Source organism: Plectropomus leopardus, chromosome 12 (genome assembly GCF_008729295.1).
Source record: "Plectropomus leopardus isolate mb chromosome 12, YSFRI_Pleo_2.0, whole genome shotgun sequence".
Taxonomy (NCBI): Eukaryota; Metazoa; Chordata; class Actinopteri; order Perciformes; family Serranidae; genus Plectropomus; species Plectropomus leopardus.
The window spans coordinates 22,326,841-22,351,675 of record NC_056474.1 but is presented as its reverse complement, the minus strand read 5'-3'; the positions used below and the strand labels follow the sequence as shown (position 1 = coordinate 22,351,675).

General features: G+C 38.4%; 3 protein-coding genes and 1 long non-coding RNA gene across 4 annotated transcripts; 2 read left to right on the top strand and 2 right to left on the bottom strand.

The window, feature by feature from the left end:
• Positions 1-1,604: 1,604 nt before the first annotated feature.
• ltb4r2b (leukotriene B4 receptor 2b) lies at positions 1,605-9,796 on the top strand. The gene is made up of 5 exons (XM_042497912.1): positions 1,605-1,691; positions 6,004-6,592; positions 7,210-7,410; positions 7,522-7,565; positions 8,813-9,796. The coding sequence occupies exons 2-5, from the start codon at positions 6,020-6,022 to the stop codon at positions 9,066-9,068; spliced, it is 1,074 nt and encodes a 357-aa protein (XP_042353846.1). The 5' UTR covers positions 1,605-1,691; positions 6,004-6,019; the 3' UTR covers positions 9,069-9,796.
• Positions 9,165-11,860, bottom strand: LOC121951546. The gene is made up of 2 exons (XR_006106396.1): positions 11,783-11,860; positions 9,165-10,565 (listed from the first exon to the last, which is right to left on the bottom strand). It is a non-coding gene; the product is annotated as an uncharacterized LOC121951546 (long non-coding RNA).
• A 1,260-nt stretch (positions 11,861-13,120) lies between these two features.
• sdr39u1 (short chain dehydrogenase/reductase family 39U, member 1) lies at positions 13,121-17,974 on the top strand. Its single transcript, XM_042498323.1, has 6 exons — positions 13,121-13,233; positions 14,323-14,429; positions 14,621-14,703; positions 15,157-15,278; positions 15,391-15,543; positions 16,784-17,974. The coding sequence occupies exons 1-6, from the start codon at positions 13,218-13,220 to the stop codon at positions 17,209-17,211; spliced, it is 909 nt and encodes a 302-aa protein (XP_042354257.1). The 5' UTR covers positions 13,121-13,217; the 3' UTR covers positions 17,212-17,974.
• mettl17 (methyltransferase like 17) lies at positions 17,716-24,761 on the bottom strand. The gene is made up of 14 exons (XM_042498324.1): positions 24,555-24,761; positions 23,250-23,391; positions 23,013-23,162; positions 22,823-22,910; positions 22,025-22,106; positions 21,750-21,823; positions 21,575-21,669; positions 21,402-21,472; positions 20,888-20,995; positions 20,624-20,692; positions 20,444-20,494; positions 20,249-20,341; positions 19,616-19,812; positions 17,716-17,990 (listed from the first exon to the last, which is right to left on the bottom strand). Exons 1-14 carry the CDS (start codon positions 24,621-24,623, stop codon positions 17,897-17,899), a joined length of 1,383 nt encoding a protein of 460 aa, XP_042354258.1. The 5' UTR covers positions 24,624-24,761; the 3' UTR covers positions 17,716-17,896.
• Between the last annotated feature and the right edge of the window lie 74 nt (positions 24,762-24,835).

The following is a 24,835-nucleotide window of genomic DNA, read 5'->3' as shown; positions in this document are numbered from 1 at the left end:
TTGTCCATTCTTGAACTGTGGCATGGTGTGTTGTCCTGCCAGGGGGGCCACTGCCCTCAGGAAGCACGTAGTACTTGGGCAGGGTAGAACATGTCAAGTGAATTCATCCACATGAATGCCGGTACCAAAGGTTTCCCAGTAAAACATTTCTTTGTAGCAACATGATCAATGTTATCACTTCATCTGTGAAAGGTTTTAATGTTTTGGCTGATCATTGTAGTTTTGGTGTTATGAAACACAGACCCCATTTATTTCAACTCATCAAGAATTTTCTTTGTTTTTGGGTTCTTAGTTCACAGTGGAGGAATGCAAGAAAGTTTTCCTCAGGAAATGATTGTAACATGGGGTGAATACTTGATACAAGAATGGTAATTTTGGTGGTGGAGTATTCCTTTAAATGTTTTGTTTCAGGAAAAAAAAGCCTCATTAGCCAGGTCCCAAAGTGATCTCCCCGAAGGGTAGTAAGCGTGGTCTGTGCTCTGCCTCTGACTAAACCCCCCCCCCCCCAGCCCTTTTACTTTTTCACCTCGCAAAATGCATGATGCAAGCTGAAAGTCTGTTCACTGATTTGGTCAAGACTGCAATTTCAATAATGACTGTGCAACAGAGTGCCACACAATGTTGTGCACATATTCATGGTACCCAGTGGATGACATGACTTATTGATCCATTAACTTTTTTATTAATGTCCAAATGCCTGCAAAACTAATGACATTGCCAGAGATGAGGATGTCACTTGAGGCAATCGATTAGATTTTACACCTTCTGAAGCCACAAAAGGCTTTAAACAACGTTCACATATGCAGAACTCTCCACCACATTTAAACACCTGTTTAGGCTGTACTTTGATTAATTGAAACATAGCTTTTAAATCAGGATTTCAAAGTGATAAACTGTTTGGTGTTTGGTGCTTAGTTCATTCTGGCTCAGTAACTAACAGGTAGCTATCACGTAGAGTCGTCTATTGGTGTTCAATGCAAAGTGCATAAATGTGAGCCATGATGTCACTGAACAAGGTTATGCATGTTCAGCAACCCCTCCCGAAATGGATAAAGTCTTCGTCTTTGGACTTCTTCTTGTGTCTCCTTTTTGTCTTTTCTGAAAAAGCAACATTCCTGTCAGAGTCAGAAACTTGTACAAACTGGTGAGTTTGAGTTTTGATGTGCGTGTGTGCTATCTGTATGCGTGTTTGCGCTTGTGTGCCCGACATTCATGACACAGGGAGCTTGTGCAAGAATTTGAATCACCTATACTCCCCTGTGTCTTAAGATTACGCAACATTTGACTCAGAGAGTGAACGAAATGGATACACGAATGTGCATTTTGATACATGACATTGTGACATGTTTTTTCGAAAAAAATGTGCGTTTGTTGATATCAAAAAAGACCCCTAATGCATATCAAAGACACCTGAGATACATTCCACATGATTAGAAACTTATATGGAGCTGAACATACAACACTGGAGAAAGAGGGAGGGAGAGAGAGTTTTAAGAAAGGACACACCTCTGTGCCTCCCTCTCTCTAACCACAGCGTGTTACAGCCTGTAGGGCAGGATGTGATTCAGTTTATTATGAACAGAGCTAACAGAGACTGTCACATAGGGGAAACACTGTCAGACAGAGCGGAGAGCAGCAGAGGAATAATTGAATCTGACACAAACCATAGAGAGACATCAAGTCCTGGAAAGGTCAGTCACTTTTGAAGTGGAAAACTTGATTTAGGACTCTTACTAACATTTTCCTTCAGATTTCCTTACTAGCATCTGCCTCTTAGAATAATAATTTACTTTTCTTGACTTGATTATGTACACTTAGCAGATTTATTACAAACCTGTGAGTCATTATTTTAAAACTTTGGACTGCAAGATTGCTATTTCTTTATTGGCAAACAGTTTCTGGCAGGAGCAAGTAATTTGCTGTGTTGTGGTGATTTTCAGATTCTTTCAAAAGTCTATTCAGGTTTTGTTTTGTTGTTTTTGAACCTAAATAAAATAGTGATACAACTTTATTTATATAGCACTTTTCTTAAAAAGGGTACAAAGTGCTTTTCAGACGAGCAACAGATTAAAAACAAGGCAGCAAAAAACAACAAAAGCTTGACAGCTTAATATGCTCAAAAATCATGTCTTTGATGTACTTTACAGTGATAATAATTTGTGTTTTTCCATTGGCGATTTCTCTTGCATATTATTTTACAGTTCTTTCTTTAGTCTGACAGTTGTTAAATGTTCTATCAAATGTTTTTTCTCCTTACACACACGTGCTCTGAAACACTTTAAATGCTGTGGGGAACCTTTTTATGCTTAAGAACCTCTCTTTGCTGTTTAAGGGAGAACAAATACATCTTTAGGTCACACCTTACAGAACTTTCCACACTTTAAATAACCTTTTTATGTCTAAAAGGGTTTTAAAAGTTTTAAAAGTTTAAAAGTTTTTTAAGACATTTTTTTACATCAGTGTTTTCTTCAGAGCTGATGATTTAAGTGGAAAAGCATGGAAAACAAAAAAGAAAAAGAAAAGAAAAAAAACCAATCCAGATATTTTAAGAACCTTTTTTTTTTTTTTTTTTTAATGTTTGTGATAGAACCAGTAAAAGCTCCTTGGGAATTATGTGCATGAACCTGTATTGGTTTTCTAAAGCTCTAAATTGCATGGGTTCTTCAGAAACCTCGAGATAGAAGGTTCTTTGTGGAACCTTGAAAGAAGAACCCTTAAAGGTTCACAAATAACCTAATCAGGTTCTTTAAACAACTTGAATATAAAAAAAAATAGCACTGCAACTTAAAAAGTGCATATTATTGCTTCAATATTGCTAACATAAAAACACAATCTTAATAGGCCAAATAGTGCCAAGAACAAGGCAATAAAATAGTTGCTGTACTGGAAACAATAGGCTGATGTGATAAATAAGGCCCTCAACAAAGTCTGTAGGTCTGTGCTTAAAAAAAGGGGCGTTTTTACAAACTTGAGGCATTCATGAGTCACTTGTGGTCCATTCAGAATGGACCCGCTTTTGGACTGCAACCCACAAATTGGGAACCACTGCCCTATAGCATCATCATGAAGTCTCACTTTTGGTTCTAACTTGAAACTTCAATTTTAAGGGTGTAGTGCAGTTTGTCCATTAAAGTTGTACTTCAACTGCAGCATAAGTTCATAATTTGCAGATGTTTGTGTTTTTATCTTAACTGACAGGCCAATTTTTTGTCTTTATGACACTTTATGACACCTGGTTTCATTAAAAACTTTAAACAGTTTTATTGTCTAAGAAACAATGTGATCACCTGCCAGCATCAGTTAATTGCTTAGACTCTGCTTTCTGTAGCATTTTTCCACTAGTGACGTAAGACTTTTGTTTACTCATTCCTTCTGGTTCACAGCCATCAGGGGAAAATAAACAGTTAGCTTTAGTGGGACCAGAACAAGGAAATTAGGACTTAATCAGAAAGTAAGGGCTTGATGTTGCGTTCTCACAAATGTGGTTTCGTGGCAATCATATCGTTTCTGAACCAATTAACCTCTCTCCATCCCACTCATGTTTAAAATCTCTTTTTAGTATATTAGTCCATAATGATAATCAGGGTTGGTCTGGGATCTTTAACTATCTTTTCCTTAAAGGTCAACCCTCTGTGACCTCTGCACTGGATGGCATCATTTTCCATGTGAAACGATAGTGAGAGAGAAAGGGACAAGACAAGACAGTAAAATTAAAGATTGTGTTGAAATACTGTTCTTCTCTGACGCAGTGCTTGTAGTGTTTGGCGTGTTTTAGCATGCTGCCTCTGAGCTAATTTGGCTACAGGGTCTGAATATTTTTTAGGCTGCGTCAGGGTGGCAGCCAGCCCCTAATTGTGAAAACAGCTTGTGCATCATTGGTGAATGATATTTTAAAATATTTTATCACCAGTTACTAATGCATTATTTTCTTCAGAACATCACTATCCAAATAAGGTGTCATTTGAAAGAACCACATTACCAGCACAGTATTTTGTAATGGTAACTTCTATCACCCTTTTCTATGTTTTTGGGTTGTCCATCTGTCCATCTGTCCATCTGTATGTTGGGCACATTCTTGTAAACGTAATATTTCAAGACACCTTGAGGTAATTTATTCAAATTTAACACAAACATTCACTTGGCCTCAAGGATGAACTAATTAGATTTTGGTGGTCAAAGGTCAAGGTCACAGAGACTTTGCATTTGTCTCATTCTTGTGAAAGAATGATATCTCAAGAGCACCTTGAGGGAATTTCTTAACTTTTCTTTCTTAATTTTCTTCATTTGTCACAAACATTCGCTTAGACTCAGTGATGAGCTGATAAGTATTTAGTGTTTAAAGGTCAGGGTCACTGTAATCATGCACCTTACATTTGTGAATGCAGTATCTAAAGATGGCCTCAAGAATGAACTGATTGTCAAAGGTGGTTTGGACCATAACTCCAGAAGCCTGGGTGCCCACCTTGGACTTGTGATTGTATAGATCTTCTGTGCTGTCGGGGAAAATATGTATGCGAAGGATCCATGTTTTTACAGAAATGTGGTTGCAAACTGCAAGTGCAACTTGACTGTTGGCATGGAGGCATACAACCGTGTGGCATTATATGTAGCTTCCTCTTCAATCACCACAATTTTTACCACCTGGCATCACACACTTGGGTGGACATTTGTGAAAACCGTTTTATCGAAGGCTGACAAAAAAAACAAAAAGTGTATCAAAGCAGGTTGTTGAAAACTGCAATAGCTATTTTCAGAAAGAACTCAAAAGAGATAACCATCTAATAATATGGAGATATACATTTAATAATAAGTTCTGTTCAGCATACTTCAGCTCAAATTTTATCAGTGTTGAAAGTAGGTCTACATCCGCTATTATTGCGCACTTTACCAAAAAAAAACATCCTGTATCTTTATGAGACAAAGTGTGCAGAAGACTGAAGTGAGAAAATGTCATTTGTGGCAACAAAGATTTCTATCTCTGCCCCAGTAACATTTAATAATTGACAATGATCAACAGATTGTTGACAGAGTGAGTATAAAGTATGCATGTACATGATTTTTTCTTGTAAAAAAAAAAAATCCACTGTTTGTGTTATCTTTACCCAGAATTATTATATGGATATGTCTAAACAATGAAAAACTTTCCCAAGAGATACTAAAAAGTCATGAGAAAGGCATCCACAAGTTTGCTTGTCTCTATTTAGGGAAAATAAAACTTTAGGGTATTATATTTTTATTTTTGTCAAGACCCATGTCCAAAAACCATTTACCTTGTGCAAAGAGTAGTGATGGGTGAAAATGAACAAACTAAGTCAGAGTGCTCATTATGGCCCTAATTTTCCAACGCACTGTCACAGTAGAGTCCTGCTCATGCTGCCTGCTATGGTGAATGAAATAGAAGCTTTTAAATCTGGAGACCTCGGCCAGAACAAGGCCAATAGTGGATTCATGTGCTCGTTAATAGTCACTCCTCCAATTTTGGTGTGTTCACAAGCTTTAAGTTGTAATATGAAAACAACATTGATGCCACAAAGATATGTTGTATATGATTACACAGAGAACCTGTTGACAACAAACAGCAAAGGAAACTGATCAGGTGAGTCATGTGATGTAATCTGGAACTCATTTTCCAGCACAAGGCTGTGAGGCTAACTGTAGCCCTTTATATGCAGAGATTGCACTGTAGAGCAGCTAACAGGTCCTTGCTTTATGCCTCTGACATGACATCATTCTGCTCCAATGTGTGATTATAGACAGCATGCCAGCATTTTGGAAGCCTCTGTGACACAACAGCATCTGCCTCTAGTGTGACATACACCATATACCCTTTTTTTAAACATTAACAAGACACTAACAATCATTTATGGCCTCTTTTAAATGATGGCTGATCTTGTTCTCTGCTCAGAGATGTTTTCATCATTTTCCCAACACTCATTTCAACTTAATGCCCTTCACATTGCTCGAAAGACATTTTAAGGCCCTAACTTTGTCTCCTGTCCTTAGGATTAAAATTTCTACTATGACCACCGTCAGTTATCTGTCTTCCACTCCTGGCCCAAATAACCTCGAGGATGACAGCGTTGTGAGCAATGACATCTCCACCACCTTGGGTGCCCTCATCCTCGGCTTGGTCTTCCTCCTGGGCGTCCCTGGCAACCTCTTCATTGTCTGGAGCATCCTAGCTCGCATCCGACGACGCTCCGTCACCACCCTGCTCATCCTCAACCTGGCGTGTGCTGATGGCTTTCTCATGGCCCTCACCATCTTCTTCATTGTCTACCTGGCCAAGCAGACGTGGGTCTTTGGTGACGCCTTGTGTAAAGGCCTGTTCTACCTGTGCAATTCCAACATGTACGCCTCCATCTTTCTGATCACACTGATGAGTTTGCACAGACTGGTGGCTGTGGTGTTTTCGAGGAGAGTGTCCTCCAAGGTCAGCAGGAAGATTGTGAGGAGGGTGATTGTAGGCATGTGGGTGCTGGTGATGGTCATTTCTATCCCGTCACTGGTGTTTCGAGACGTCAGAGAGGACAAAGATGAGAAGAACAGAACAAGACTGGTGTGTGCACCCAATCACACACTGGCTCGACATGTAAGTAGACTAGGGCTGCTACTAACATTTCTTTTCACATCTGTATTTAATCTCATTATTTTATATTGTAATTCATCAAAAGCCCTTTGGACTCGTGCATATGGCCACCTGACAAATTCAACATCCACTTTTTGTTTTTTTACTTCTCTTTTGGTCTCCAGACTCGTCACAGCTTTTAGAGCTGGAATCAATGATAAACTAAAAATGTATACATATTGTGTAGGATTAAGGAGGATATATTAAAATAAATGGAAAAATAAAATAAGTATGTTTTCTTCAGTGTATAATGTGTTTTCGTTACCTTAGAATGTGCAGTTTATACCTACATAGTGAGAGGGTCCTTGTCCCTGGAGTCTGCCATGTTAATTCTACAGGAGCCCAGAATGGACAAACCAAGCACTGACTCTAGATATGGCTATTTAGATTTTGAAAGAGTAACTAAACCCCCAAATCAGTTTTTTTCACTTGAAAGGCAAAATCTTGTAAAGTCTTTCTGTTTTATGAATGAACACTCATGTTTTCTCATCTTGCTCTGTCCTGTTTTGTCAGGTTCTGTCATGTCTACTGTAAATCCATGTAATCATTACAGTGAACACAACTGTTTTCCCCTTGTGCAGGTGAGGTTTCAGTATGCCTTAGAGACAGTGGCAGGATTCATTCTTCCTTATGCAGTCATCATAACCAGCTACATCCTCATCCTGAGACGCCTGAGGCAGACCAAGTTCCGCCGAAAGGTCCGCAGCGAGAAACTCATTCTGGCCATTGTGGTGACATTTTGTCTTTTCTGGCTGCCGTACCATGTTATCAACATGATGCAGGTGTGTGAGGGCATTTTCACAGCATCACTTATCACTTGAAATACATTTCTGAGTTTGGAACAATTATCTGATCTTTTGAATAAACAATGAGAATGTTTTGGTCTGTCTAAGGTGGCAGCGGAGTGGTATCCGGAGGATTCACCTGTAAGAGAAAAGTGAGTAACTGAGGATTTTCACCAATTTCACCCAACCTCTCAAACAAAAGTATTTTTCGGTGAAATGTTCATTATTTATTAGAGCTGCACATAAGCAACAGCACTACATCACAAAGTAGTTTTTTGTGTATAATTGTGCTTTTTTTCCCAGAAATGTCAAAGTAAGGCACTAAACCCTAATAATCTAAAACCAGACATTAGATAAGGGTTTTGCCTGATGGCACATTTGAGAAAAGATGATTAATTTACATACATCTGATAAAACCAAAGATATTTTTTTTGACGATTTCTTTCAAGAAACTGCATTTCTTAGAGACTGCAATGCAATTTAAAAAAAAAAAAGTATATGAATCTATACTGTTGGTAATTAAAAGTTGTTTGTTTTTTCACAAAAAGATGGTTTCACAGACAATCAAAAAATAAGTAAAATAGCCATCAGAATAATTATTTTCTACGTTAAAAAGCCAGTACTGATAGATCATACGGTCTCTCTTTGTAGTGGTTTTGCATCTCTTGTTGTGTGTCTCTTAGTAGTTGTTTTTTTTCTGTAGCTTTGCAGTTGCTTTCAGTCTCTTTGTATTTTTTGTCACTTTTTTGTGTTTTACGTCTTGTCATTGTGTCTTTTTGTAGTTTTTTGTGCTTCTTTGTATTTTTTTCCTTTGTAGTCAGTCTTTGTCTTTTGTAGTTGCTTTCTGTAGTCAGTTGCTTTGTGTTCCTTAGTATTTATTTTGTGTTTATTGTAATTTTGTCTCAATCATTTTGTTTCTTTGTAGTCAGTGTGTCTTTTGTAGTTGTTTTTTGCATGTTTGTAGTTTTCTGTATGTTTCATGTCTTTTTGTAGTCTGTGTGTGTCTCACTGTTGTTATTGTGTCTCTTTGCCGTAGTTTTGTGTTTATCTCCTTGTAGTTGCTTTTTGTATGTTTGTGTTTTTTTGTATTGTTGTTTCTTTGTAGTTGTCTGTGTCAGCTTGCAACTTTTTTTTGCATCTCTGGCTGTAAATGTTTTGTGTCTCTTTGTTGTTGAATTGTGTCTCCAGTGGTTACTTTTTTGTGTCTCATTTAAATCACTGCATTAGCGACCAGGGGGTCTGCTAATTAATTTCCATTTATTTCCTTATCGTATTTTATGTCAGTTAGTTTAAGAGGAGGATTTTTAAATTAAGCTGTCAAGAATGCTGCGAAACTCAAAGACTACTTTCTTTAAACATATGTTGTAGGTGTGATCTAAAATGTTCTATCTATCTGCAGTTTGGACTATATCACCAAATCCAGTCGCGCAGTGACTTCAGCTTTAGCTTTCATCAGCAGCTGTGCCAATCCCGTCCTCTACACTTTCGCCGGGAAGTCCTACATCAAGCAGAATGGCTTGTCCTTCATGGCTCGGCTATTTGAGGGCACATCATTAGACCATTCAGGGACCAAAAAGAGTAAAGACACTATGGGACTCAGTAATGTTGACTCCACAAACAGCACAGGACCTACAACATTACAAAATGGGAGATAAGCATTGAATGAACTTTGAGCATATGTAAGAGTGCTCTGAGAATTTGTTAAACCAAAAGCCCAGCTAGCAGCTTACCATCAGGTATTGTACTTTGTTGATTGTGTTGAAGAAAGTTTGACTGGAAGTCAGGGGTGCAGGAACAAGAAATTAAACTGTACCTGATATGTATACTAGAATTGTAAATATTTTTATAGCCCATTTTTATTTTGTCACATTTTGTAAAAGTTAGAGAATAACACTCAAAAGAAAAACAGCAACATGTACTTGAACATATTGTGAAAAAAATGTAATTTCTTAACTGGTGTCCCTTTATTTTATGTGCCCCATTTAGCATATATGATAAATGATACAAACATTGAAACATTTACAGCAACTACATTCCACTGAGTTATAAACCTCTTCAATGTGTTTATATAGACTTAAAAAGGGGTCTAAGATGTGGCCCATTTGGCCCTTCACACAAAATACATCCATTTCTACAGCTTAACCAACTCAGTGTTTATCTGGACAGAATCTGGTGCATGACCCTTATTTTTACTAGTAAAGAACTCAAACACACTTGCAATACTTGTGAAGGGCAGGTCACCTTTTCCTCTTAAAACATCTGGAGCTGGCACTGTTGCACCCTCCTCATCCAAGTTCTGACATGTTTGAAGAGTTTTGTACAAACTGCACCCAGATTGGGCCATCTATAATAAACCACATGAAAATGTGAAATCTTGACTCTACAGAGAGTGTGTCCCTTTGTCAATGTTTAGATGCGTCTTAGTCTGTCAACTGTTTTTTTCCTCCCTTCACTTCTGCAATTACTTGACCGTTAACAGCATTTTCATTTGTTGCACAACAGTTCAGTTAGTCAAGTCTTAGTGTTATTGCACTGACAAATTGCTTCTGTAATGCTTCTGCATGGTACTATACATCGTTATACACCTTTTCATATTTTAGAATATATTATTGTTCAGTAAAGCAAAAGTGTTTGGTACAAGACTTGAAGTTCTACAGACAAAAAATGTTGAACCACATGCATCATATTATATATTCATTTTTATTTCAGACAGCTTTTAAATCTTTGTAGACCACATCAAATATCCAGTTTTACACAGCTTAAAAAAAAAAAAAAAAAATACTGAAGATGTCATCAGGTGCCTATTTTTTCCAACATAGTAAACATTCTACAATACAGTTCAAGTTAGACACATGAAGCTTTATTAAAAGTGAATTTCAGAGTTTAAATGGTGTTGCACTATATCTATCTATCTATCTATCTATCTATCTATCTATCTATCTATCTATCTATCTATCTATCATGGGACATCCAGAAATTGATGCTGTATTTTCATTACCTGTAAAATAAAAAAATAAATATTTGGTGCTGATCGAGAATGTAGAGTGTACAATCATGTTAAACAGTAAATAGTAATGCACATCTTTCATGCATCAAACAATGAAGCAGATACTGACCTTATGAAAATGCATCCAAATCCAAGCTCTTATATCCTACAAAGAAAACACAACAGGTTAGACTTAAGTGTGCAACACAAAACATCCTCACTAGTGTCTGTACTGTCAAACCCATCAGTGCAGTGAAAGAATAATCATGAGGTTCAGGTGAAACACGGACTCACATGCAACTCATCATTAAGGTTTGACCACAGAATTAAAGCTTTGCATTAAAAAGGTGGTGCTTTTCTCAGATGCAGGTAGAAAAAAAAACAACCACAATACCCAGAATGCAATATGGCAGGATGATGGCAGTATGCAGAAGGTGCAAATGATTCCTAGCAATATTATGACACCACACTCCACTGCCAGATAAGTTGATAAATACTCAAACAAAACACTTTTTGAATAAATTCTCACTCCATTAAGATAATAATTTTTTTTTTCACAACACTGTTTAAAGGTTGAAAAATAACCCCTGAAACTCAGTCCTCAAAAAGGGGGTCCCCTTCTCCTGCAATTCCGAGAAGGTGGTCCTCAAAATTGTTTGATATTTTCTCCTTTCAAAAATTAAAATGTGTCTGAAAATACAAATAATTGAAGTTTCCTCTCATCTTACGAAAAAGCAAATACAGGTACAAAGACAGGTGCCGATATGGCCATCTGCCTGACTCCCTGCGCTTTCTCTTCAAAAATCAAAAGTCAAAAATGTTGAAGGCCATGCGTTATACTATTAAGCCTACCCTAATAAATATAAGCGGGATAAACAAAAGAGCACCTGCTGATATGACGTCTCTAAAATGATCCCACAGCTGCATCAACACCTCACAAAAACAAGATAACCTTCATGAAAGTAGGATTTATTACATGACTTTTGCATTAATGTTAAATGTGCCGTACAAACAGGCGACTGAGTGCATGATCATGGTAAAATGATTGAGGCCTGCCAGGTGCACACAACTACTTTTCATTTTGTTAATGCACAATCCATGCAAAAATGCAGCACAGCGTGTCTTTAAGAAAAAAAGCAAGAGTTTAAAAACACGTGGTTAATAGTCAAGCTACTAATTAGGTCAGCGTCGATGTGAGCTATATACTGTCGGCCTAACTGCTCATTAGCGCAGACCATGCGGTCTGTTTGTAGCTACTGAAGCCACGATGCTAACAACGGCAATCTGTGCAGGAATAAACGCACCAAACTGCGACACACAGATACATAAACACACCAGCTGCGACATAAACAAGCTACTGTGATACAAAATGTGAACATTTACCGTCAATAAAGCTGCACGCAGGTTGTTTTTTGGCCCTGCGCCGTAGCATGTGTAACCTCCATCACCGCAACAAGGAAGAGAGACTGTTAATGAAGCTGAGGCTCAATTTATCGCCTCATCAAAACCACGTGTCTGCTGTCGGGACACAAACAGCTTCCGGGTCTGGCGCTGAAGGCTGAAAGAGAGCCAAAAGCATATTAAAAACACATGTTTCTAATAGTAAAGCATGATCGCACTAATGCATGAATATCATTCATTTTTTTTCCGCTGAAATATTGCAACGAACGAACATATGTCATTCATCCAGCAAAGGAGCATGGTTGTGCAAAACAAACATTATTATAAACTAATAAAATATAGAGAACAGAAATCAAATATAACAAGAAACTTGTACTTAACAATGACAGCAAACAAATGTTAAATCATTTTATCTAATAAAAGATTAAGTTAAAAAAAATCTTCTTGCTGTAATAGCAAACCCTGAGTTATCATTCTACAATTCTACAATTTCATTTAGCAGACGCTTTTATCCAAAGCGACGTACAACACAAGCAAGAATTTAGACTTAAGGAAAAAACTCTTAGTAAGTGCAAAAAGTGCTTCAGGTGTGATTGGTCACAGGTATTGCCGTCTAGTGGCAGAAGAAGTGCCGCACAGCCCCCCCCCCCCCTTTTTTTTTTTTGGAAACCAGAGTAATAACCAGTAGTGATCTCCGCATCTGAGATTCAACAATCTCAGTATCACTACTTACGATGACAGTCAACATACAACATCACACAACTTTGTCAGTGCTAGATAATCATTAAGTGACTTATCATGTTTGTTATATTCTCTTTTTTGTTTATTTCTGCTGTTTATCCTCCCCATTTTATATCTATTGAGTGTTTTGTCTGTTACTATTTTGGTGGCTGAGTTTTCCCCTACAAATCAAATCAATAAGCTGACAAAAATCTATTAATGTGTGTACGAAAGTTTGTTCCTAAAACCAAATACTATGTTTTAATTAACAAGCCCCTGCATACCTGTCCATAGCTTGTAATAAAGAGTTCATTTTTTTTCATTTTCTTTTATTCTCCTTTACTGATCCACATATATTGCTCCTCTGTATTTTTTAGCCATCTAATGAACAATAGCAATAATTGACAATGACAACCAATATTTGCTCTCAGCAGATGACGCAAAAGTTGTGTGTGTGTGTGTGTGTGTGTGTGTGTGTGCAGCCTGTATAACTGCTGGTGACTGAATTCCACCTGTTCTTTAAAAATAGTTATTTTGAACTATAAAATGACGTATCTGCCGTGTACGGAAACCTTATTGGTCCAAAAAAGGCGAGACACAAAAGTCACTGTCACTCGCAGAGTAACGGTGGTAAGGAAACAGTGTGACCTGCAGCGGCTTCGATTTGTGTCAGTCACACGGCGGCAACTGACCCACCATGAGAGTTTTAATAGGTATGCAAGTTATTTAACAATTAAAACTTTTTCAAATGTTGCTTCGGAAAGGTCAATGTGACATAACGTTACTAGCTAACTGCTAGCCAATGTTAGCGTTGCAGGCATAATTTGAGAATGAGTTGAGCAGGTATTAAGTAAGTTACGTGTGCTTAATGTTCGTCCATAAAGTCACAGTCAAAAGGCTTGCTAGCTACGTGATTAAACCCGGAGAACTGTCACTGTGCTGTTTAATTGTTATGCTAAGCTAAGTTTGCTAAAGTCCTGTTTTGTAAGCATGTATGTGGCGCATGCGCAGTGCGCACCATTCAGCGACCAGAAGCTTTTAGTGTGACAACCATAAAGTAATAACAACCCAATAAACTGTGTCAATACATTATTATGCAGCACAATAATTATTATGTATTAGTAACATTAGTTCAAATATGACCTAATCTGTCTTTTCTCTCATCCACAGTTATTATAACTGCCAAAAAATGCAATATGTTATTAATGAAAAGATAAGGTGATCAATGTAAACAAATACTTGTTGAGGGAACTCACCAAAAATCTTCATAGTACAGTTATGTTAGACCCTGACTTCCATAAAGTTTGTCATTCTCCCTTTCTGTTAATTACTTAATGCTTACCATACTCTCCAGTTTATATTTTTTGTATGTCTTGTTTGTAGTGTTTTTGATTTTTCTTTGATTATATTGGTAGCTGTTTTTTTTAAATTCCTGTAAAACCCCAAAACAGATGGGACAAACATTTATCTATGTGTGTATGAAAACTACCAATTGTGATAGTTGCACTAAAATGTAAAGATTTATTGTCGCATTCAAATCTTAGCCACACTGTCCTCACCCCCTTTCAAAACCAAACACCCTGTTTTATGTAACATTAAGTCCTCCTTTTATCCATGACTTGTAATAGAGAGTTATGCTTTTATTTTATTTTTATCATCCTATATAAATCCACATATTTACTCTAGTAATTCTCTAACTCTAGATACTCCAGCACTCCTGGAGCTACAGGGAAATGGCTTCTGTGTGCATCTGTGATTCATCTGCATAAATGTGCTTTTCTTCATATTTTTCTGCCTCTCAGGAGGAGGATCTGGCTTTGTAGGCCGTGAACTGACTCGCATGCTCAGGGACAAGGGTCATGAGGTCACAGTGATATCTCGCAAGCCTGGTCCAGGGAAGATAACATGGGTATGATCTCTGGTTAATGTGGAGTTGTAGTTCAACAGTCAGGACCAAGGTCATTTTTTAAACATGGGAAACTCCTAATTCATCACAGCATTTTTTTACTCTAATGTCTGTTGAATCTTTTTTACATCAGCTTTTTTGGTGCAGATTACTTATCTCTTTATAAACTTTTTTTCCTCTCTATGATTCTACAGGGTGAGTTAGAGTCTCATGGCCTCCCACCATGTGAGGGCGCTGTCAACCTGGCTGGAGAGAATCTGATGAACCCACTACGATGGTGAGCAATAAGTAAACAGCCTGAGTGACAGCTGCATACAGCCAAACTCTTTTCTCCAATCGCTAATACACTAAATAGCCAAAAGGTTTTCTGTAAACCCCTGTTCTAAAATGTGGTGTGTCACTGAGCTAGCTAGTTTTTCTTGATTTCAACTTTGTGGCGAAAATTTGGGGAAAGTTGTTTATCCTGTACTCAAAGCCAGGTCCACTAAGAAAAGGTTTTCCCAGTTTGGCATGGCAGAACTTGACTGGCCTGCAGAAAGCACTGACCTCAACCCCATCCAGTGCTTTTGGGGATCACTGCGAGATAGAACTTATTGTCCAGCGTCAGACATTGACTTTTAATGCTCATGTGGTTAAATGGGAACAAATCCCTGATAATGAATTTTTTGTTCAGAATGAGGTTGCATGGGTTCTGGATTGCCACCTGATTTGTTTTATTTTTGGGTTTCAGGTGGAATGAAAGCTATAAAAAGGATTTGTTCTCCAGTCGTATCGACACTACAAAAACTTTGGCTCAAGCCATTGCTACCTCCTCCAGTCCCCCTCACTCCTGGGTTCTGGTTTCAGGTGTGGGTAAGTTTCTGCAGAAAAAAATCCTTAATATTCTAATAATTTGCTGCTAATGGCAAGTGATATGTACTGTGTATTTATTACTTTACTTATTTCTTTACTTTTTGACCCATAGCTTGTTACAGGCCCAGTCTGACAGCTGAGTATACAGAAGACAGTGACTGGACGCCATTTGACCTCCTCTCCAAACTTGTGAAAGAGTGGGAGGCTTCTGCACTTCTTCCTGAAAATGTGACTAAAACCACCAAACAAGTCGTCATCAGGCCTGGTATAAGAAAGCTCACATTTCGTTTGAAGTTACAGTAGAAAGTTTAATGTCCAGTAACCATGTATTTCAGCATCAGAAAGTTACATACAAATTGCTCTTGTGCAACAGATTTCCCTTTTTTTTCACAGAAGGACAATGACAATGAGAAATGTATTATAATAGTGAGTCAGTTTTTCTAGGGTTGGAGCACTTGCTCACTGCTGTTTGTGAACAGTTTCTACAGCATTTCCCAAAAAATAAGAGTGTATGTGTGGCATTGTTTTTCTTCTAAATACGTTTGCATCCCTATTTGTCATTCAGTGTCCCCTCTCTAACTTCAGAGGTTTTTGTGGGTCCATGAACGCAGTGCAGGTTGAGCTCTCGATTAGTTATTTTTTTCCTCAGCAGCAGTTTTTCAGTTGTGGCGTGGATAATTGATCTGTTCCATTCACAGCTAATCTGATCAGATCAGATTGAAGGATAAGAGGAGTTTTTGAGTTAATGCAAAATTGAAAGAGTAACTAAAACCACTTTTAGCTTGAGTGTCTCCTCCCTGGCATGTGGAAAAAGTATCAAAAATGGGACGGGCGGTGGGGGCCTAAGACACACCCAGCCACCCGATCGTGCTGCCTCTTGATCCACAGCACCTCCTTGCCCCCTGCACATGCACAAAGAGAGGGGGAAGCGACAGGCATTACAGGTAACAAGTGGATCAGCAGTATAAGTAGCTGGGAGAACATCACTTGATTACCTTGAATAGCCAGGTTTCAACCTTTAGAGGGCTGTCACTATGCATATTTTATACACAATATGTAAAATTTTAATACTCTGCTCCATCTTTGCTCAGAGTGTGCTCTGCACTCCAACAGTATGATGCTATGAAAAAACAAATTACACACATAATCCTATTGCACTCCTGATGAATAGTCCAGCTAGAAAATAGAAATATCCATTTGTGACAGCAGATGTTTTAATCATGTTGGAACGCCACAAATAAATTAATGTGTGGGAAACCCTGTTATGCTCAGTTTCTAAATGTTAAGGTCTCACTACTGTTATGATGTTCTTTAAAATCAGATATTTATTTTGGTATACATGTTCCTGCACAGTCTTGGGTGATAAGTGAAGGTGTAAGACTGATTCATTTTATTTCTGTTTTTGCATTTGAAAGTAGGAGCTTTATATGCTGGTGAAAACTTTTATTTATCGTAAATCTTTCCTAGTACGGTTTTAAACATTAATTCCTCCCTCCCTCCACCAGGGGCAGTATTGGGCCGTGATGGTGGTGCCATGAAGCAAATGCTGCTCCCCTTTTGGCTTGGCCTTGGTGGCACTCTGGGGTCAGGAAGACAGCCGTTCCCCTGGATCCACGTCTCTGACCTGGCAGGAATTATTTCCCATGCCCTGGAGCCCTCTGCCGACACTCCCTCGCCAGCACCACAAGTGTTAAACGGAGTTGCACCTGCGCTGAACACCAACTATGAGTTCACTAAAGAACTGGGCCGGCTCCTGAGGAGGCCCACTATTTTTCCTGTGCCTAGCTTTGTCATGAACAGCCTACTGGGCTCTGAGAGGGCCGTGGTCCTCACACAGGGCCAGAAAGTCATACCAAAGAGGACTCAAGAGGCCGGATATGAGTACAAGTACCCAGACTTGACCTCAGCCCTGAAAGAGATTGTTGGGAGTTGAAAGCTGACCTTAAATATTCTGTGATTGTGTGTTTGTATTTAATGAATTACAATAATCAGAACTCAAGATCTCAAATGGGTCTGAGCACTGCTTGAAATATCACGTAAGACCAGTTTATGAATGCGGTTTACTGAGAGTCAGATAGAATCAATGGAAGTGAATACAGGTGTGTACATCTAGGTTGCACTGGGATCTGATCTGATCTTCAGTCATTGATGGACTTCATAGCATAACAAAAATGGCAAATGAGTAAAATTTCAAGGTCCACATCAAGATGATCCACTTCTCTCAATGACCACAGATGTATATATAACAGGGATGATGTTTTTCCAGATTGTTAATTTTTACCTGAAGCACTAAAACAAGCAAGAGGAAATGTCCTATCATCCATTTTGTGACTTTTCAAATATCACATTACTGTCCAAATTGCAGCATGCTTGTTACATGAAGTGAACTATGATTTTGTTGAAGGTGGTGCACAATAAAGCTGGGTAAAGTACTTTCGTTGTGACATTTTATCGAAGTTATCAAAGGTTGTTAAATGACTCGGTAACAACTCCAGTAAGGAAACAAAGTTCTGCTGAATGAAAAACTAGTGAGTTCTTTGTCAACAGGCTTATCTGAGTTTTAGGGTGTCTCCATTGTTTCAAAAGTCTAAAGAATGCGTCTCTTCCTGGCCGAATAATCACTCTGAGTCACTCTGGACGTCGTCATCGACTCTTTGAATCACTGGCAGTTGATCTCCCCAGTCGCTGGTCCGGGCACAGCGGTACACATCTCTGATTGAAGGAGATGAAACACAATTTTCAGTCAAACTGAGAGATGCCACGATCTGAGGATGTGAACTGAACAACCAATGAGCTTAATCCAATAAAAGCAGCATCTGACTATAATGGTCAGAAGGACTGGGTATCAAAACTTTTTTGGCATGGAGTCAGAAATGCGTTTGTGACACCATTTATTAAAAATGACTACTGCAAAAAATGGCATTGAATGTCTGATTTGTGGTCTTGTTTCCTTATTATTTGATGCCAATTACAGACAATTTTATGTCAGAAAAGTTTTGCAGTGCTGCTTTTGTTTAAAAACATTTAACATTTCAGAAGTTTGGCTTATTTTGTTCAATTAAAATGTTATTGCCATTTTATATTTATGCACATTTATCTAAAAAAATACCTCCAATAATAAATACAACACATGTATCAGAAGCCCCTTTTAGGCTGCCTGTTCAAGGTGGGAATTTTGTGCTGTTATTTCGCCTCGCTGTTCTTTTTAAAAGGTACTATTGCCAAATGGAGGAATGTGCGTTCAGTTTACCTCAAATCCAAATTTGCAGATTAGGATGATGTCAGATCAGAGTTGACTGCAGTCAAGGATAAGTCAGATAACCATGATGTTGTTACCATCAGTTGAGGACAATGCATTACGCTGTATTTTGCACCTGCAAACACTGGAACATGTTCACAGATAGAAGCTGGACAGGACTGTGTGTATGACTTTGTAAGTGAGACACAAATAGGTCTGAAGTGATAAAAAACAGTACAATACTTCAGTTTTCACTTTTGTTGATGTGCACAGCAACCATATTGGATTTTCAGGTAGGGGCTCTCCGACTTCCAGAATCTGTAATCTGACTTCAGAGAGTCCCATATGAAATTTCTGACCGGGACATCAGAAGTATGGACGTCCTTGAGCAAATGGAATGCACCAAAGTTTGTCTCGCCTTTAAGACAGCAACGCAGGTGACAACAGCAGCAAATCGATGTCTCCGTAAAATGAACAGCTGCCAGGACGGGACCGTGGATGAGTGTAATGTTTTGATGATGTGCTATGTGTGTGAGACACTGCAGGGAGATCTAGAAAGCAGCTAGCAGCAGTTAACAACTAATTTGAAGAAGAATAGAAGTCGAAAATGTCCGTAAATTGGGGAGACAATGAGGTCCAAAAGCTCGTTACTCTCAGCAACTATATAACAGGGATGGTAAATGGTTGTAATTGCAATGTCATGCTATTGTTATGTTTTATAAAAATACTGCCGATGCATATGTCTTACAGTATGTCACACTAGAGGATGGCACTGTTGTGTTTCATACCTGTGCTTCTGGGACGCTGCCATGCCATCTAAAAATCACACACTGGAGCAGCATGATGCTGCCGCTATGTGGTTGTGTGTAAAAAAAAGCAAAGGTGTCTTAATGAAGGCACTTTGTTGGAGCCCTATTGTGTGATCTCTGTGTAAAATGGATTACAGGCAAGGTATGAAACACCTGCCACATGCCAAATACTGCTGCCTCTAATACTCCTAATACTGTCTCTTACAGTTATTGAGCCACATTTCTGGGACAAATTAAACCCAAGCTTTGACTCCCACTTAGAAACTGTATCTGTAATGCAGGACCTTTACCTGCTGTGTTTTTTTGCTGTCACCACCATGTGTTGTAATTGTCCATCAGGGCAGCACATTCGACAGTGGACGTGTCTTGATCTGCGCTGCACTGGCGCGATCAGCCTGGCCCAGTTCACACCTTCTGTTTCTGCCTCCACTGCCTCTGTCCGAGTCACAATCAGATAGCTGAACTTCTCAATCTTCTGCTCACTGTGCTGAAAAATAAACACAGAAAAAGTTGGAATATACTTATGATTTGACTTCCTGGTTTTAAGTAGAAATTAATAAAATTTTTATAAATTTGTCAGCAACTCAGTTGTGATTAAGTTCCTGTTATTATTGTGTTTTGCACAATATCATCACCTCAATCAGTGATGATAATGTGGCTGAGCAAACACAGAAAGTAGCTCCACCTACAGATGCTTGACAAAATGACCGACTTGACACAAAAATATTAATTTAAGATTCACCTATTTGCTTTCTTGGAAATTTATATCAGTTGCAAGGTCTGTAAAAAGCTCATAAATTTAATTTGTGTTGAGATTTTTTGTTAAACTACTATTTTTGAGGTAAAGAGTGACCTTCCTTGCTCAACGTTTGACTTCTAGGACGTATACTGTCTATAGTGGGTAATCCAGAGATTAGTCTTACCCCGGGCAGAGGCAGAGGGTGGTACATCTGCTGGAAGTTGCAGGGTGTGATGGACTCACTGGTCAGTTTAGGACATGTCAGTTCATGAGGACACTGGGAAAAGAAAAAAAAAATCTAGAAAAGATGCAAGAAGACTGAGACACAACTGGATAATGTACGGTATTATATTATAAACGAGCTTGGATTTAAATGTACCGGAGCAAACACTGACGGTGGCCTGGTGTCATGAACAGTCTTCTCTTGTTTCTGGAGATAAAGAACTGTAAGTCAACACTCTGCTTCTATTATTTGTGTCAAATAATTAACACAAAAGTACCTAACAAAATTCACCATGGAGATTTTAAAGTACCGTCTTATCTTGCTTTATTTGAATACCTTCAATAAAGTGTCTCTGGCCTCCATAAGCATCTGGTGGCCCTCTTTAGTCCCGTTTTCAACCAGCACCTATACAAAAAGAACATGTCAATAACATAAACAAATGTTATATTAATATGATAGGGTTTCCTATAAGATAATATGATAAGCAAGCATTATAGTAATAGTAATTTATACACAAAAGATAGTACATGTCCACTGTGTTTGCAGTTTAAAGACGTAAAGATCATCTTTAGGTGAAGTTCTGAAATGATTTCAACCAACCAGGTATGAGTTTGTCTTTCTCCACAGAGTTAACACCGCCTCCTCTCGATCCTTTGCGGTGAAAAGCTCTGATAGGGTGAAGGCTGAAGTCACCAAGTCAAACTGCACCTGAAGGGACAAGCGCATGACTGTGGTTGTGAACTTTTAAAAATAAAACTTTTAGTAATATTTGCAGAAACTGTCAGTATATTCACGTTAAAGTATATAAGACAGATAATCTGTGAAATAAATCATGTTGCTCTGCTCTCTCAAACTGCTGATCAAACGCGAGATTATGGATATGATTCTGTAACTGGATTTCCTGTTTCTCTCCTTAAATGTTTTCAGACATATATTTTAGTGTACTTTTTAGCTGTAACATGAGAAAGTTCTGGCAGGTGCTTGGTACTTTGGTTGACTGTGTCCAACATGGTTGGTCACAAACTTTTTCATTCCCCTAAATCTTCCACACTGCTTCTTTAAACATAACTGAACACAGACTGTGGTTTTCTGAAATAAAAACTAAGGGGTTTACCTTCGGGGAGACAGGGAGGAACTGTCTGAAATAGACATGTTTGATGTGAGGCTCAGCGTTTTCATCATCACCTGCTCCACAAACAAAAGACCATGTTGATATTCTGAACTTTTTGACCGAAGCCCGACAAAAAGGTTAGAAATCAAAACTGATATGGATGTTTGTGAGTGCACCTCTGAGAAGTCGCTCTGCCAGGATGTTCATCGGCCCAGAGCTGTCCACACACACCATCTCCTTCAGAGTGTCGCCCCAGCACGAGTGTGACGCCCTGTGTGAGAAAGAGAGAGTTGGCAGTCTGGTAATTCACATGAAAACTCTCTTCAAGCTGCAGCAGTGTTTTACACTCACCAGACAACTGTTCCCAGGCCTGATCCAAAATCCAGGAGAGACTGAGGGGCAAAAGAGGGATCCCTCTTTTTTATCTGAAATGACGAAAAGGTAATTTAGGACAGAATAAGGCATCCGGCATGCTAACACTACCAGGGGTCATAACCCTCAGTAATAAAGGCATTTCTTCTGTTATCCTCCCTTGCTTTGCCACTATACGAATAAAAACATGTTTTTCGTGATCTGGGTTAACTGGCCCTGCTATTGTCACCTGATCTCCACCACTCATTCATTACCTCGTTTATAGCTCTCCTCACTGCTGCATAGCCCCCAGCCAGTCGAGCCGCCATGTACACCACACCTAACTCTTCATCATACCTGAAACACAGAGAGTGAGCTGTAATGAAACTCATCCACATCCTAAAATCTAACACCAGAAATCACTAAAAAGCTCCAGAAAGTCACTGCAGAAAGAGAGACAAACACTTTCACTACTCTTCTGGCTTTGTTCAGAGCTTGATATACCAACATAAAATGAAACACTGAAATTAAGTGTCTAAATGTTATCAGAATCAGAAATACTTTATTGATCCCCGAGGGGAAATTGCCTTTATATAAAGCTGGTGTCAATATGAAAAATGAGTTTCCAACATACATTTACCTCATATAAAAGGTTTATAATGTTAAATTTTAGTCTGCGTTGGCAAAAATAAGACTTGTATCTTAAGTCTTAAGTTGGGTCAATAATGCTCTTTCTTTTTGGATTTTGTAGGCTTAAACATGGATAAGTATGATCGGTAAGCTTACACCTTTCAAATGCATGGTGTGCATATGAAAGGCTTGTTTTCCTTCTGATCCATTAAGGTACACAATACTTTGATAATATTATTCTTATGTTTCAAAAGAAATTATGATTCTCATGGTTTGACTGACATCATACTGTATTTCTATATGCCATACATCTTAACAAAAGGAAAAAGAATGCTCTTTCTCCAACAGAAAGCGGTTAAATTACTTGAGATTGTTTCTGAGCACTCATCATTACATATTCAGATCAAAGAATATGTAGATAAAATTGTTGCTTTATAGGTTACTTCATGGGCTTCCAGTGATATGTGGTTCTTCTGAGCTCTGAAAGCACTTTCTTCCTGATGCGGTCTTCCAGGGCTTCTTCATCTATAACTGTAATATAAAGCACATTTACTTTCCTCAGATTGCTTCTTTATATAATGTCTTCACAGTTATTATGCATCAATTATGTTTTAAAATGTATGTGTCACCCACCTTCTCTCTTCTCCATTGCTTTCTCCCAAAGCTCTTTTTCCATGCTCAGAGCCTTCTTCCTCAGAGTCGAGTCCTCGGTGGCTCGTTTTCTGCTCCACAGGAAGTTTGTGAGGCTGCAAGTGCGGTCAGTCAGCCGAGGCACCTGAGCTCCTACAGGTGGAGGAATTGAGGAGTGGCATGGTGAAGCTACAAAAATATTTTGGAACTGAAAGGCACATAACTCATAACTTAACATACTGTGAATAATCGACTGTGCAGCCATATGGAGCTCATCAGGTAGGCGCAGAGTTTTCAGGTTGGTCACACCTGGGTGCTTCCTGTGTGGTTCTTGTTTTAGGATATCTACCTTGGACAGCGGGTGTGCAGCCATGCTCATTCCCTGAGGATGAAAAGGAAATATTTCTGTAACACCTCTTTACCAGCCTTCTGCTCATCTTTTAATAAAGCAAAAATAAGACAAGAAACTAGGACAAACAAACCATTTCATAGTTTAAGAGCCAATACTTTGGAAATTCATTTGAAATCTGTCCATCTAAGCATTTTTTATTTCTGATTTCTTCACTAATTCACACACTCTGAACTTTTAATAATAAATTAATTCATCACCATATATGTATGATACATATATTGCATTAAATTATTTTATCTTTTTATTTGTCCTCCCCAACAAACGTGTTGCATGAAGAGCATAGAGAGATCACAATTGCTAACACCAAATAACTAAAAGAAAGCATACCATAGTGTTTCAGAAGCTTGTTTGTTTTGGAGGATGTAGAGTTGTGTTAAGTGACAGGACTGGATTCAGCACTTGCACAAAAGTTAAGGTATCTTTATTTAAAGGTTGTCCCACATTGTAAAAAGTCAGATTCATAGATTTCCTAGTGTAAAGCAGGTAAAGGTATTATAAAAGTACTGTAAGAGTATCAAAACACTCAATACAAAGAGAAATACACACAGTCTAAACTCAAAAACTGTGGCTTTAAACAAGCCGTCAGGATTTATGTGAATTTTAGATGTCACAAGTATACTATAAAGCACCCTCTGTAGAGGGTGAATAACAGGTAAGTGTAGGCAGAGTATGTGAAAAAAATAATGTGTTTTTAAACATTGAAGCATCCAGATATGCCCTAATAGAAACTCCAAACACAAGTATGAACCTGAAAATGAGCATAAAAGGGTACCTTTCACAATAAATTGTTTCAGACAGAAATTCTAACATTTTCTGCCCATAGAGGTGTTTGACGAAAACAAAAAATACCATACAGGCAATCTATCAGCATTATAGTAATATTTTATCAAATAACATCAAATAAATACTAATTTAAATGATATACAAATAGATTTCCGAGTCAAAAACTAGGCAACTGTTACATTGGAGAAAGTAACAGGGACTGAAGGAATGCGATAAATGAATATTTAGTTTACTCTTGACATTATCGAAGTACGCTTTTCTCTATTTTTTCTCAGTTCTGTTTTAACATCATGTCTTTCTGACCTCCATGCCAACGATGCTGCGTTCAATGACAGACAAACCGAACTCACCCTGCACATCATCCTCACAACAACCGCCCTCTGACAGAGGACACAGGCGCCGTAGCTCCGTGAAGCCATATCTTCCGCGACTGAACGTCGACTTCTTGTCTTTAAATGTCTTAGATTTTATTTTTTCATCTACATCTCCACAAGCATGGAGGCACATTAGGATTTTCTCACCGATCCTTCAACAAAATAATTCCGACCAACGGTTAACGCGGAACCGTTGTTCCCGTAGTTGTGTTCCTCACGGTAAAGACACACGCAGGAGGGCTCACTCTGCAGTTTTT